This window comes from Nansenia antarctica (genome assembly GCF_963989245.1).
Source record: "Nansenia antarctica genome assembly, chromosome: 3".
Classification (NCBI taxonomy): domain Eukaryota; kingdom Metazoa; phylum Chordata; class Actinopteri; order Argentiniformes; family Microstomatidae; genus Nansenia; species Nansenia antarctica.
In genome coordinates this window covers 32,822,741-32,837,740 of record NC_137688.1, presented here as the reverse complement: position 1 = coordinate 32,837,740, position 15,000 = coordinate 32,822,741, and the positions used below count along the sequence as shown (strand labels likewise).

At 45.3% G+C, this 15,000-nt stretch overlaps 1 protein-coding gene across 1 annotated transcript in view; it reads right to left on the bottom strand.

The window, feature by feature from the left end:
* Positions 1–15,000, bottom strand: part of LOC308153999 (CUB and sushi domain-containing protein 3-like) — a 504,776-nt gene that overhangs the window by 42,822 nt on the left and 446,954 nt on the right. Inside the window, 2 exon segments of the mRNA XM_080527180.1 lie at positions 4,573–4,749; positions 10,325–10,504. Of these exon segments, the coding sequence (XP_080383306.1) occupies positions 4,573–4,749; positions 10,325–10,504 (357 nt within the window).

Sequence of the window (15,000 nt, the reverse complement as noted above, 5' to 3'; positions counted from 1 at the left end):
TTCTTTCTTTTCCTTTTTTCACCGATTTTGTTGTCAATGTTTTTCAGAATATTAAACTGAATTTGCTTTGTTACTGTTCATATGTGTGTTGCAGTCACATATACGTAAACATTACGTTTGAATTATTTACTGAGCTGGTGTTATTTTTTTCAAACCACACACAGCTATTTCAGCACTACACGTTGTTCACCTACTTATGATTCACTATGAGGGGTTCAGCGTCAGTGCGCTTCGGTGCACCCCGCTGCCTGATTGTCTGTCCCTGTGTCATTCACTCTCAACATGGATAAAAGTACAATAAGCATTATTCAGGTGGAGGTAGATTCTCTATTCGGACATTATAGGAGCTATATGTGGGACTGTCGGTCGGATATTGTAAAAAAAAAAAAAAAAAAAAAAAAAAAAAGTGGATTCTCTAAATATTCTGCTGGGCCAAATATTATTGGTGATGGGCCAGCAATGGCCCGCGGGCCGCCTATTGCCGACCCCTGCCTTAGGGTATCTTACTGTGGCTACATCCTGGAAAAGACAGATTGAAGGATCAAATTTGAATCTTTCCTTATGTACCCCTGAGAGCCAATGTTCTATGTCAACCCAGGTTTTCTGTACTCTGGGACACTCCCAGAATGCGTGTATTAGTGAGTCTTTTTTTCCACACTTTAAACAGTTATCTGATACATTACTAAAATACTTATGGATTTTATCTCGCGTGTGGTAGACTCTATACATTATTTTATATTGGATTAAACGTAGATTTTCATTAACTGTCATGTCATTTGTAGTATTCCAACACTCCTTCCATTTTAAACCTATATCTGTTCTTCCTAGTTCTCGATTCCACATCTCAATCCTACTTTCTAACAGTTTTTCAGATACATAGGTCTTCTGTAGAGTTCTATAAATTTTACCTATCAAATTCTTATCAATTTCTCCATCAAATATGATATCCTCAATTGTACTCTGCTGCCCAAATGATTTTAAATTAAAATTTAGATTTATGTAGCTTCTTAGCTGCATGTATCTGAAATATTCAGCATTGGCCAACTTATATTTACTTTGGAAGTCGTGCCATGGAATAATGGTATCCCCTCCTACTAAGTCGTTTATAGTTTCTATTCCCCTTCTTCTCCATGTAGACCAATTTATTGTAGCATTCTGAAGAGCTATCCAAGGATTGTTCCACAAAATAGTACTTTTTGGGATTGATATTGATTCTCCCAGTATCCTCTTAATTTTTTTCCATGACGTTTCTATATTATTTACAATAAAGTTTCCTTTTTTCTTAGTCTTATGTTCTGAAAATAAAAGAGTTAAGAGGTTTTGGGGATGTACACCTAAATCTTCAATGTGGATCCATTGTTCTTCTGCTGTGTGTTGGACTATATGCCTCAGATAGAACCCCTGGGCGGCCAGTTGGTATAGCTCCAAGTCTGGAAGGTTAAAGCCCCCCTCTGACATAGGAAGGTGTAAAATATTCCTTCTAATTCTGTGTGTTTTCCCTGCCCATATAAAATCTGTTATGGCTGAGTATACCATATTAAAGTACTTTTTTGGTGGAGTGATTGGTATAATTGAAAACAAAAAAAGAAACTTAGTAAGCCATGCCATCCTAAACAAGTTTATTCTGCCTGTCAGATTTATAGGAAGATTTTTCCATTTACTTAAAGTCTCTTTCATGTTATTGAGTAGTGGAATAAAGTTCTCTCTATAGATCTGAGTTTTTTTGTCACTAATTAAGCAACCTAAATATTTAATATTTTTTGTCCGCTTAAATGGTAATTGTAATTCTGGGTTTATTCTTTTTTGTTTACCAATTGCCATTATTTCAGTTTTATCCATGTTTATTTTATATCCTGAGATATCCGAGAATTCAGAGAATATTTTTAACAAAGGGACTATAGATTTATCTATGTTCGTTAAATATAACAGAATATCATCCGCAAATAAATTTATCTTAAAGTTATTTTTGCCCACGCTTATGCCTGATACATAGGGATCTTGTCTAATTTTTTCTGCCAGTGGTTCTATTGCCAGAGCGAAAAGAAGTGGAGATAGGGGGCAACCTTGTCTGGTGCCCCTCTCTAAAGTAAATTCTGCAGATAATGTGTTGTTAGTATATATTTTTGCTTTAGGATGTTTATATAGTAATTTTATAAAATTAATAATTTCCTCTGGGAAATTATATGCTTCTAATACTTTAAATAAATAAGCCCATTCAACTCTATCAAAGGCTTTTTCCGCATCCACTGCCATTATTGATAGATCTATGTTATGCCTTTTTGCGTACTGTATAATATTAAAGCAGGTTCTTGTATTTGTTTGTAAATGTCTATTTTTAATAAACCCTGTTTGATTAATGTGGACTAACTCAGGTATAACTGTTGCAATTCTATTACTTATGATTTTTGTTCGTATTTTATTGTCACAATTTATTAAGCTTATGGGTCGATAGTCTGAAGGTGACTCGCCAGACTTTCCTGGTTTTAATATAACTGAAATAATTGTTTGATACATGGATTGTGGTAAAACCGATTTAAGAGACATATAGCTTATCATTTGCATGAACAATGGAGCAATTCTATGCCAGAAGGCTGAGTAGAACTCTATAGGGAATCCATCCATCCCTGGGGCCTTTTTACATGAAAATGTTTTTATAATTCCTAATATTTCCTCTTCTGTTATTTTCTTCTTTAATAATTCTTTTTTATCTGTTGAGATTTGTTTTAATTGTATGGAATCCAGAAAAGGGGATGTATTTGGTTCTTTTATTTCTGATTTATATAGATTTTCATAGAAGGTTCTGAATATATTACTAATTGAACTATTATTCCTAATTAGAGCGTTTGTATCCTTATCTTTTAAAATTATAGTAGATTTATTTTGTATTCGCTTTGTAAGGTTTGCAAGATGTTTACCTGGTTTGTTTGAAGTTGAATAATACAGCTTGTTAGAGTTTGACCTATAGTTATTAACTCTCTTCAACAACAATACATCATATTCCTGTTTGATTTTGGCTAAGTCGTCTTCTAGACTTTGATTCAAGTTTTTTTTTTGTGATTGTTCCAACCTGGCAATAGCTTGTTCTTTTTCTTTGATTTTAAGGTCCAATTCATTTTTCTTTCTTGCTGAATATGAAATTATCATTCCTCTAATATATGCCTTGAAAGTTTCCCAAATTATATCAGGTGGTGGTTTGTTTACATCCTCTACTTCCACATTTGTACTTATAAAACAATTTATTTTATCATTGACATATATAATAAATTCAGGGTCTTGGAGGTGAGCTGTATTCATTCTCCAAATTCTATCAGCTAGTTTATTTTCTGTCGGAATCATTAAGCAGGACACTGGGGAGTGGTCAGAAATTACAATATTATGGATTTCCGCCTTTAATAAATTATTAAGTGCTTTTTTTAAAGTGCTCTCTCTCTCTTTCTCTCTCCCCTCTCTCTCTATCTGTCTCTCTCTCTTCTCTGTCTCTCTCTCTCTCTCTCTTCTCTCTCTCTCTCTTCTCTCTCTCTCTCTCTCCTCTCTCTCTCTATCCTTATCTCTCTCTCTGTCTGTCTCTCTCTCTTCTCTCTCTATCCCTTCTCTCTCTCTCTCCATCACACCTCCTCCTCCTCGCCTCTTAAACTGGCGTGATGGACGGTAGTGGTAACACACTAACGCCACGACCACGGATGGTCCAAGGACCATCATCCTCACACACACACACACACACACACACACACACACACACAGACGGACATGCACGGACACGCACATCCACACACACACACACACACACACACACACACACACACACACAAACACTCACACACACACGGACACGGACGTGCGCACACGCGCGCACACACACACACACACACACACACACACACACAAACACTCACGGACACGGACGTGCGCACACGCACAAATACACACACACACACACACACACACACAAAGGACCTCCTCTGACTCAGCTGTCTATCAATCAGTGAATGGCAGCAGAAACCTTGCACAGTGAGAGAGAGAGAGGGAGAAAGAGAGATAGAAGAGAGAGAGAGAGATAGAAGAGAGAGAGACAGATAGAGAGAGAGAGAGGGGGAGAGAGAGACAGACAATGAGAGAGAGAGAAAGGGGAGGGAGAGAGAGAGAGAGACAGACAATGAGAGAGAGAGGGACAGACAGAGAGAGAGAGAGAGAGAGACAGACAATGAGAGAGAGACCGAGAGAGAGATAGAGAGAGAGAGAGCGGGAGGGAGAGAGAGAGAGAGAGAGAGGGATAGAGAGAGACAAACAATGAGAGAGAGAGAGACAGAGAGAGAGATAGCGAGAGAGAGAGCGGGGAGGGAGAGAGAGAGAGAGACAGAGAGAGAGAGAGAGACAGACAATGAGAGAGAGAGAGAGGGACAGACAGAGAAAGAGAGAGAGAGACAGAGAGAGAGAGAGAGAGAGAGGGACAGACAGAGAGAGAGAGAGAGAGGGACAGACAGAGAGAGAGAGAGAGAGGCCGACCAGGACAGAGACAGACAGACAGACAGACAGACAGAGCGGTGGATGGCGTCGGGGGGTGGGGAGACTCACGCAGACACTGGGGCACCATGCCGTTCCAGGTGCCGTTGCCCACGCAGGTGAGGATGGCCGGGAAGGAGAGCTCGTAGCCTGGGGAGCAGCTGTAGCTCACGCTGGTGCCCCACTCAAAATCACTGGTGCCCTCCAGCAGACCGTTGGATACGGAGGACGGGGCCGGACAGGTCACCGCTGGGGGGGAGGGAGGGGTAGGGTGGGGAGGGAGGGAGGGGTAGGGTGGGCAGGGAGGGAGGGGTAGGGTGGGGAGGGAGGGAGGGGTAGGGTGGGGAGGGAGTGGAGGGTGGAGAGAGGTGGAAGAGGGAGAGAGAGGGAGGAGGGGAGAGAGAGGGGGAGGAGGAGAGAGAGATGGGGAGGAGAGAGGTGGAAGAGGGGAGAGAGAGGGATGAGCGGAGAGATAGGAGGAGAGAGAGAGGGGGAGGAGAGAGGTGGAAGAGGGTAGAGAGAGGGGGAGGAGAGAGAAAGGGGAGGAAAGAGGTGGAGGAGAAAGGGGTGGGAAAAGGGAGAGAGGGAGGTGGAGAAGCGGTAGGGGAAAAGGGAGAGGGGGATAAGAGAGATGGAGAAAGGGAAAGAGAGGGGGAGAAGGCGGAACAGGGGAGAGAGAGGGGGAGGTGAGAGGTGGAAGAGGAGAGAGAGAGGGAGGAGGGGAGAGAGAGGGGGAGGAGAGAGATGGAGAAAGGGAGAGAGAGGGGGAGGAGAGAGGTGGAAGAGGGGGAGAGAGAGGGAGGAGGAGAGAGGTGGAAGAGGGGAGAGAGAGAGGGGGAGGGAGGGGAGAGAGAGAGAGGAGGAGAGAGGTGGAGGAGGGGAGAGAGAGGGGGAGGAGAGAGGTGGAGGAGGGGGAGAGAGGGAGGAGGAGAGAGGTGGAAGAGGGGAGAGAGGGAGGAGAGAGAGAGGGGGAGGAGAAAGGTGGAAGTGGAAAGAGAGAGGGGGAGGAGGGGAGAGAGAGAGAGAGGAGGAGAGAGGTGGAAGAGGGGAGAGAGAGGGGGAGGAGAGAGGTGGAGGAGGGGAGAGAGGGGGAGGAGAGAGAGAGAGGGGGGGAGGAGAGAGAGAGAGGGGGAACACAGAGAGAACATTAGACTCAGAGGAATACAACACTTCAGTTATTGATTACCATTGATCACGGCCCCCCCCCCCCCCCCCCCCCCCCCGACGCCCTTCACTTCTGCATGCTCAGCTCTGCGCCGTGATTGGTCAACCTGAGGAACACCTTCAGACAACCAGGATAACGCAACCTGCTATAAACATATGATGTAACATCTACAGTATATCTCAAAAGTGAGTACACCCTTTAGATTTTTGCAAATATTCAGTTATATCCTTTCAGGGGATAACACTATGAAACTTTGATATAACTTAAAGTAGTCAGTGTGCTGCTTGAATAACAGTATAGATTTATTGACCTTTGAAAATTACTCAGTACACAGCTGTTAATGTCTAAACAGCTGGCAACAAAAGTGAGTACACCCCATAGTGAACATGTCCTAATTGTGCCCAATGATGTTGTTTTCCCGCCCTGGTGTCATGTGACTCGTTAGTGTTACAAGGATTCAGGTGTAAATGATAAGCAGGGCTGTTAAATTTGGTGTTTTGGGCACAATTCTCTCTGAATGCTGGACAACATGGCACCTCATGGCAAGGAACTCTCTGAGCGGCTGAAAAAAAGGATTATTGCGCTTCACAAAGATGGCCTTGGCTATAAGAAGATTGCCAACACCCTGAAAATTACCAGCACAGTGGCTAAGATCATACAGCGGTTTTCCAGGACAGGTTCCACTCGGAACAGGCCTCGCCAGGGTCGACCAAATAAGTTGATTCCACGTGCTCAGCGTCATATCCAGAGGTTGGTTTCCAAAAATAGACGTGCGAGTGCTTCCAGCATTGCTGCAGAGGTTGCAGAAGTGGGATGTCAGCCTGTCAGTGCCCAGACCATACGCCGCACACTGCATCAAATCGGTTTCTATGGCCGTCGCCCCAGACAGAAGCCTCTTCTGAAACCGATGCATAAGAAAGCCTGCAAACAGTTTGCTGAAGACAATGAATCCAAGAACATGAGTTACTGGAACCATGTCCTGTGGTCTGATGAGACCAAAATAAACCTATTTGGGTCAGATGGTGTCCGGCGTGTGTGGTGGCACCCTGGTGAGGAGTACCAAGACAAATGTGTTTTGCCTACAGTCAAGCATGGTGGTGGCAGCATCATGGTCTGGGGCTGCATGAGTGCTGCCGGCACTCTGGGGAGCTGCATTTCATTGAGGGACACATTAATTCCAATATATACTCTGACATCCTGCAGCAGAGCATGATCCCCTCTCTTCGGAAACTGGGCCGTAGGGCAGTTTTCCAACATGATAATGACCCTAAACACACCTCGAAGATGACAACGGCCTTGCTGAAGTAGCTGAAGGTTAAGGTGATGGACTGGCCAAGTATGTCTCCAGACCTAAACCCAAATGAGCACATGTGGGGCATCCTCAAGAGGAAGGTGGAGGAGTGCAAGGTGTCCAACATCCGTGGGCTCCGTGATGTCGTCATGGAGGAGTGGAAGAAGATTCCAGAAGCAACCTGTACAGCTCTGGTGAATTCCATGCCCAGGAGGGTTAAAGCAGTGCTAGATAACAATGGTGGTCACACAAAATATTGACACTTTGGGCACAATTTAGACATGTTCTCTATGGGGTGTACTCACTTTTGTTGCCAGCTGTTTAGACATTAACAGCTGTGTACTGAGTAACTTTCAATGGACAATAAATCTATACTGTTATTCAAGCAGCACACTCACTACTTTAAGTTATATCAAAGTTTCATTAAGATAGTGTTATCCCCTGAAAGGATATGACAGAATATTTGCAAAAATCTAAAGGGTGTACTCACTTTTGAGATATACCGTATTTTCCGGACTATAAGTCACGCTTTTTTTCATAGTTTGGCTGGTCCTGCGACTTATAGTCAGGTGCGACTTATATATCAATATATATATATATTATTTCATACTGACTGACATGAACCAAGGAGTAAACATTACCGTCTACAGCCGACAGAGGGCGCTCTGGGCTTGTGACAACTATATGCTGCTCCTATACCCCTGAAGAAATGATCTAAAACATTAGCTTGTTGAAGCTAAGCAAACGGTAGCCTGGTGAACTTGCTTACTGGTAACTTGCTTGTTGGACTCGCTGGCTTGTTATGTTCATTTAGCCTATTCAGCCTCCCAGGTATGTTCTTTATGCTATTGTGTTGCTGAATAACTGTTAATGTGGCTTGTTATGTTAACATACCGGACTTCTATTCAGCCTGTTGTTCTGTGTGCTATTGTGTTAAGTGTTAAGTGTTAAGTGTTAGGTGATAACTGTTAGGTGTTAACTGTTAGGTGTTAGGGCGGCTGTGGCTCAGGAGGTAGAGCCACTGTCTAATGATCGCAAGGTCGGCAGATCGTCGGTTCGAGCCCCGGCTGGCCACATGTCGAAGTGTCCTTGGGCAAGACACTGAACCCCAAATTGCTCCCAGTGAGCGGGCCAGCGCCTTGCATGGTAGCTTGCCGCCATTGGTGTGTGAATGTGTGTGTGAATGGGTGAATGAGAGGCCGTTGTAAAGCGCTTTGGATAAAGGCGCTATATAAGTGCAGTCCATTTCCCATTTCCATTTGTGTTAACTGTTAGGTGTTTAGTGTTAAGTGTTAGGTGTTAGGTGTTAGGTGTGTGTGTGTGTGTGTGTGTGTGTGTGAGTGTGTGTGTGTACGAGTGTGTGTACGTGTGTGTAGAGATGTGTGAGTATGTGTGTGAACGTGTGTGTACAGATGTGTGTGTGTGTGTGTGTGTACGTGTGTAACCTTGCGTCAGGCCTGAGAGACAAACTGCTGCTGGCAGGAATCAAACAACGTCGGCAGATCCTAGAGATGAGAGGTGTGTGTGTGTGTGTGAGTGTGTGTGTGTGTGTGAGTGTGTGTGTGTGTGTGTGAGTGTGTGTGTGTGTGTGAGTGTGAGTGTTCGAGTGTGTGTGTGTGTGTGTATGTGTGTGTGTGTGTGTGTGTGTGTGTGAACGCCCTCCATTGAGGCGGTGGAGGAGCAGCAGCTTGGCCTGATGGATAACTAATGTATGCAGCCTCTCAACACACCCTCTGTCCCAGATGCACGTGTGTGTGTGTGTGTGTGTGTGTGTGTGTGTGTGTGTGCGCATGTGTGTGTGACCATTACAGCTGCCACAACAGCTTCTGCATCTTACAGTCGTGGAACACAACACACACACACACACACACACACACACACACTCGAACACGTGCGCGCAAACACACGTTTCCCCAATGACACACAAATAATGCATACAAACACCCACACAAACAACACAAAGGTGAGACATAACTCACACACTTCTGTTGCCTACACCAGAGGGTGTGTGTGTGTGTGTGTGTGTGTGTGCATGTGCGTGCGTGTGTGTGTGTGTGTGTGTGTATGTGAGTGTGTGTGTGTGTGCACGTGCATGTGCATGTGCGTGCGTGTGTGTGTGTGAGTGTTTGTGAGTGTGTGTGTGTGTGTGTGTTCGAGTGTGTGTGTGTGTGTGTGTGTGTGTGTGTTCGCTCACAGGCCTGTTAACCTGCATATTCATGGAGGACCACACTGGTAATCCTAGAAGCAGCACACATCAATACCTGGGTGGGGCGTAGTGGAGGTAGACATGGGAGGACGGGCTCATTACAGCCCCCTGCCTCCCAGGCCGTGCACACGCGTGTGTTTGATGCGGCTCCTGGATCCATCGTGTTAAGTTCAGTGTCCACCCGACAGATCAAAGGGTTTGGGAGATCAAAGCTACATTTTGTCCGACACATTTTCTTTAAGTGTGTCTAGAACGGTTGCGGTCGTGTCCTTTGAACTAGACTGTTCAGAGTATTACATCCCAACAACAACAACAACAACAACAACCACAACCACAACATCATCGCTTCTCTGCCTTTCAGCTCAGATCAAATGGAGTATCTGTTACTACTACATGTCGTTGTGTCAGTACTTGTACTCTGTGCAATGTCAACAAAGTTTAATCTAATGTAATCTAATCTAATCTCATGTAATCTAATCTAATCTAATCTCATCTAATCTAACCTAACCTAATGTAATCTAATCTAATCTCATGTAATCTAATCTAACCTAATCTAATCTAATCTCATGTAATCTAATCTAACCTAATCTAATCTAATCTCATGTAATCTAACCTAATCTAATGGCTGAAGATGTCAGTACCTGTGAAGATGTCTGTACTGTGAAGACGTCAGTACCTGTGAAGATGTCTGTACCTGTGAAGACGTCAGTACCTGTGAAGATGTCTGACCCTGTGAAGATGTCTGACCCTGTGAAGATGTCTGACCCTGTGAAGATGGCTGACCCTGTGAAGATGTCTGTCTGTGCCCAGAGCCCAGAGCGCTGGTCTCCCTGGGAGACGAGACGTGTGCACCAACTACACTTGGTTGCCTCAGTACTTGTAAATGGTACATGACTGATTTATATAGCGGCTTATTCCAAAGCGCTTTACAATGGCCTCTTACTCACCCATTCACACGCACATTCACACACCAACGGCGGCAAGCTATTTGGGGTTCAGTGTCTTGCCCAAGGACACCTCGACACGTGGCCAGCCGCAGTTCGAACCGTCGACCTGCCGACCTTGCGATCGTTAGACGCCAGCTCTACCTCCTGCGCCACAGCCGCTCCTCGTGGTGCTTCTGTTCAACGACAACACGTCTCTCGCCTCTTGTCTCTCTTACCCTTGCAGGAGGGCATCAGTCCGCTCCAGGTACCGTTGGCGGTGCAGGTCCGGACGGGCGCGGCGTCCAGCTCCATGACGTAGCCCGGCTGGCACTGGAATGTCAGGTTCTGCCCGATGGCGAAGTCCTCGCCGTACCGCATCCCGTTGGCCGGCACGCCCGGGTCGCCACAGTTAATCACTGTAATGGGGGGGGGGGGGGAGGGGTGGAGAGGAGAGAGGGGAGGGGAGGGGGGGTGGGAAGATAGGAAGAAATTAGGAACTTCGGTTCGGTCTCTAGAAGTCAACAGAAAGCATCCCAGAACCCTCTGCTCTGTAACACACCTTTATCTGTCTGTCAGCAGCAGACGGTGAGATGTGTGTGTGTTTGTGTGTGTGTCTGTGTGTGTGTGTGTATCTGCATTTGTGTGTGTGTGCGAGAGAGTGTGTGTGAGAGTGTGTGTGTGTGTGTGTGTGTGAGAGAGAGCGAGACAGAGAGACCCTGCTGGTCTCCGGTATGCAGTGATAAATCTCTCTAAAACACAGAACAGATCGATAGCTAACAGGCTGGTGGAAGCTGGGCTCCCTCCCTCCCTCCCCCCCCTCCCCTCCTCCCTCCCTCCCTCCCCATGGGGGCTTAGAGAACTTCAGCAATCAATCCTACACATCTTCTACAACCATCAGTCTCCTCTGCAGAGAGAGAGAGAGAGAGAGAGAGAGAGAGAGGGGGGACCCTAACCGTCCTGAATCCTGATGAACAGGTACGCCAGACATTAGCAGTGATGTTATGGCTCCATTCGATGACGAACCCCCCCGCCCCCTCTCCTCCGCCAAAGCAATTTAACGGTACAAATGTACCTTTCATGTCCGCGACTTGAAAACGTTCCAACCGTTGATTTACGAGAGTCCATTATCAATTTGAGAATAAGTGCGATTTTTTTCCTTTTCTTCCCCCCCCACCCCGACATTCGTTCGTCGGAGCAAAGCGACGGACCGCGGACGACGGCGCCTGATCCCTCACGTCCGCCGTGACTTCCGCTCGTAAAACACGTCCGCGCATGGCGTGATTTACACCCTGCGCCGACATGCTAATGTGAGCGTTTGGGGGCGCCACAGTGACAGACCTCACCGTAAAAACCGTAAAAAACGACACTTTATTCGGAACACCTGTACGCCTGTCAAAAAGTCCAAGCTGCTAGTGGAGGTGGTGTAATGGTGTGGGGAAATGTTTTCTTGGCACACTTTTGGGGCCCGTTAATACGAATCAATCATCGCTTGAATGCCACAGGCTTTTTTGGAGTGTTGGTGCTGACTGTGTGCATCCCCTCATGGCTGCAATGTACCCGCCTTCTAATGGCTACCTCCTGTATGCTAATGCACCATGTCACAATGCCAACATGACAGAGGCTACTGGATGAACACAGGCACACTCCGTGGGTGCGTTCGTAAATTCGCCGGAGCACACACGTCTGCTGGCTTCAACGTCATAAAGGGACCAAGTCATTTGATTGGACAAGAGGCATTCCTGAGTGCTGATCAGATTTCCAGAGCGTATTTCCGAACGCAGCCTAAGAAAACAAGGGTGAAAGCGTTCTTCATTTGCCCCCTTACGGCCAAGCTCCACCATGGCCATCGAGCGCTGCGTCAGCGTTGCGTCTAATGTGCGTTGCGTCCGAAATTGGGATAAAATGCATTGTAATCAATGAAAGGTGCTCCACCTGCTGCGTTGCGTCAGCGTTGCGTTGCGTCAGCGTTGCGTCCGATGGCTGCGTCCAAAGTAGACATTCAAAAAAGTTTGATTTTTGACGGTGGACGCAGACGTCACAATGAGACCAATTGTACCACGTGGTACCACGGACAGCTCCAAGTACGAGCTAGCCAGTGGAGCTAGAGTAGAACATTGACGTTGACGCAACGTTGACGCAACGCAGCAGGTGGAGCTTGGACAACGGGAAGTTGACGCAACGCCGATGGCGAGTTGACGCAACGCAGCAGGTGGAGCTTGGCCGTTAGGGGATCCCTTGGGAGAACCCTTTTGAGTTCTATGTGGAACCCCTTTCACAGAAGGTTCTAAACGGAACCCACACTTTAATTTAAATGTCATTATTGTTGTCACACTGTTAAGAAAATAAACCTCGCTATTGGAATTCTTTACCGGTCCAGAAAGCGCTTCTCATTTACTGTTAGACAGAAACTTGCGTCTCAACTCATCTTTCTCTCTTTCTCTCTTTCTCTCTCCCTCTCTCCCTCTCTCTCTCTCTCTCTCTCTCTCTCTCTCTCTCTCTCTCTCTCTCTCTCTCTCTCTCTCTCTCTCTCTCTACCCTAGTCCTTTACTGCCTATACAGTGTATAGTAACTATAGCTTCTACAAAGCACTTCTAGGGAACCAGAAAAAGGTAATTAAAAGGTATTGCTGCTCAGGATGGACAATTGAAGAAAGATTTATTCCACACAGCGCTGGTCGGGGCATGCAGTTCATGCAAAACCGCGGACCCTGTGTGCAGGGTGCGAAATAAGGGGGAGCTCGGGGAGCTATAGCTCCCCTAGTGGTGACATGAGCTCCCCTGGAAACATGGTTTGTGAAATTTTGGGGGAGCTCTAAAATATTCCAAATTGCGATGGATTTATTCCAAGTTGTGACGGATTTTACCTGGTGTAATATGATTTGTAGAGGCATACAATCTATTTTGATGTTGGTATTAGGTAATATAAATGATATATAATAGCCTATATAGCCTACATATAGGCCTTTATTGGCTACAACTATGCGACAGTAACTTGCAGCGGGGTGCACTGACGCTGAACCCCTCATAGTGATAAGTAGGTGGACAACGCGTGGTGCTGAAATAGCCGACATGCGGTGTGTGGTTTGAAAAAAGTAACGCCAGCTCAGTAAATAATTCAAACTTAATGTTTACTTATAGGCTATGTGAATGTGACTGCACCACACATGTGAACAGTAACAAAGCAAATGCAGTTTAATTTTATGAAAAACATTGACAACTAAATCGTCGCAAAAATAAAATAAAAAATGAATCCGCTTAGCCTATATGCTCCTGAAAAACATTTAATGACAGAGCAAACACGCTACATTACTAGGGATAATAATTACAATGAGCCATTCATTAAAAATAGAAAAAATAATATTAGGCTATTAAATCTCACTTAATGAGAAAACTGGCATCTCCCATCGGTCACTATTTGTTGGCTATCTGGTGATATGGACGTCTTTGAGTGTCTAGAAAAGCGCTATAAGTCTAATGTATTATTATTATTTATTATTATTATGGACGTCACTTTAATCCGGCATTTCTCAAGGTTTTTATGCACCAATCGATTCCTCTAGCGCGTCTTTATCGCATTCATTGACGAAAAGGACGACTCGCATGTATAGGTGGAAGGGAACATTCATTGTGAGCACGGAAGATGTGAGTCTCACAACGGCTTTGCATTGATGAAACCAGGTAGGATGAACGTATAGTTCGCTGTCCATTCCTCTTTAAATGCCCTGTTTTCACTGTCAACTTTCCTCTTTACACCTTTGGAGAGTGACATGATGTTTCTCTTGCTAGCTAGCAGGTTAAATGTTTAGCTAACTTCACCCGGCACCAAACAACCAATCCAATAATAATGTGACCTTGTCTGGGAGGAGGGGGGAATCATTATCAGAATAAAACTATGTTAAATAATTATTAGAATAAGTTAGGCTGCGCTACATCGTCAGTCCACACATTTATTATTCAAAACTATGGAAAAGGGTGAAACTACGTTGTTGAGAATCACAACACAAACTCGCTAGTCAAGCCAAAATACAGCAGCGAAATGGATTGAACTGCTACCTAGTTAACTAGAACACTACTTTACATTGTTACCTAGTTAACTAGAACACTACTTTACATTGTTAGCAGGCTCACAAAACAAGCCGTGTTAGTTGACTAGCGATGTGTCATTGATTTTCAAAAAAAAAAAAAAAATCCGTAAGGAGATTTTTTTTTTTTTTGCTTTAATCCCTGGGCTCCCCCGCACACCGTGATTTAATTCGCACACTGCCTGTGTGTGTGTGTGTGTGTGTGTGTGTGTGTGTGTGTGTGTGTGGTGTGGTGTGTGTGTGTGTGTCCAATATTAGACTATGCTAATGTTGTATATAAAGTTGCCTCCAAGACTAATCTTCTTCCTTTTAATGTGGCTTTTAATGTGGCCTCTCCTCCCTCACTCTCCACTCTCCTCCTCCTCCTCTCCTCCCCCTACCTCCCCCTTTCCCTTCCTACCTCCCCCTCTCCACTCTCTCTCCTTCCCCTATCTCCCCCTCTCCTCCCTCACTCCCACCTGTCCTTCTCCTCTCCTCTCTTCTCCTCCCTCTCTCCCCTCCCCTCCCCATCTCCTCCCCCTCTCGCCTCCCCCTCTCCTACTAACAAGTAATGCAGATTTGTTCTTTTTTGTCCTTTCTTAAGTCGTCATGTATGAACGTCTCAGCTGGCCTCTCCCTCCATAAGGAGACAGAGACATTGGCTGCAATTCATTTTCAAATGTCCACATCCAACATCCAAGTATGCTTTCTATTTAAAGCAGGGGAAGGTTCTCTTCTCCTCTCCTTATCAATTGAGACATTCTGTTCATCTCTTTTTTTCTGTTCCTTCTATTTTTAAATCCATGGCAAAGAACACCCTTAAGTTTAAAACTCCATCTGATTAGAATAATC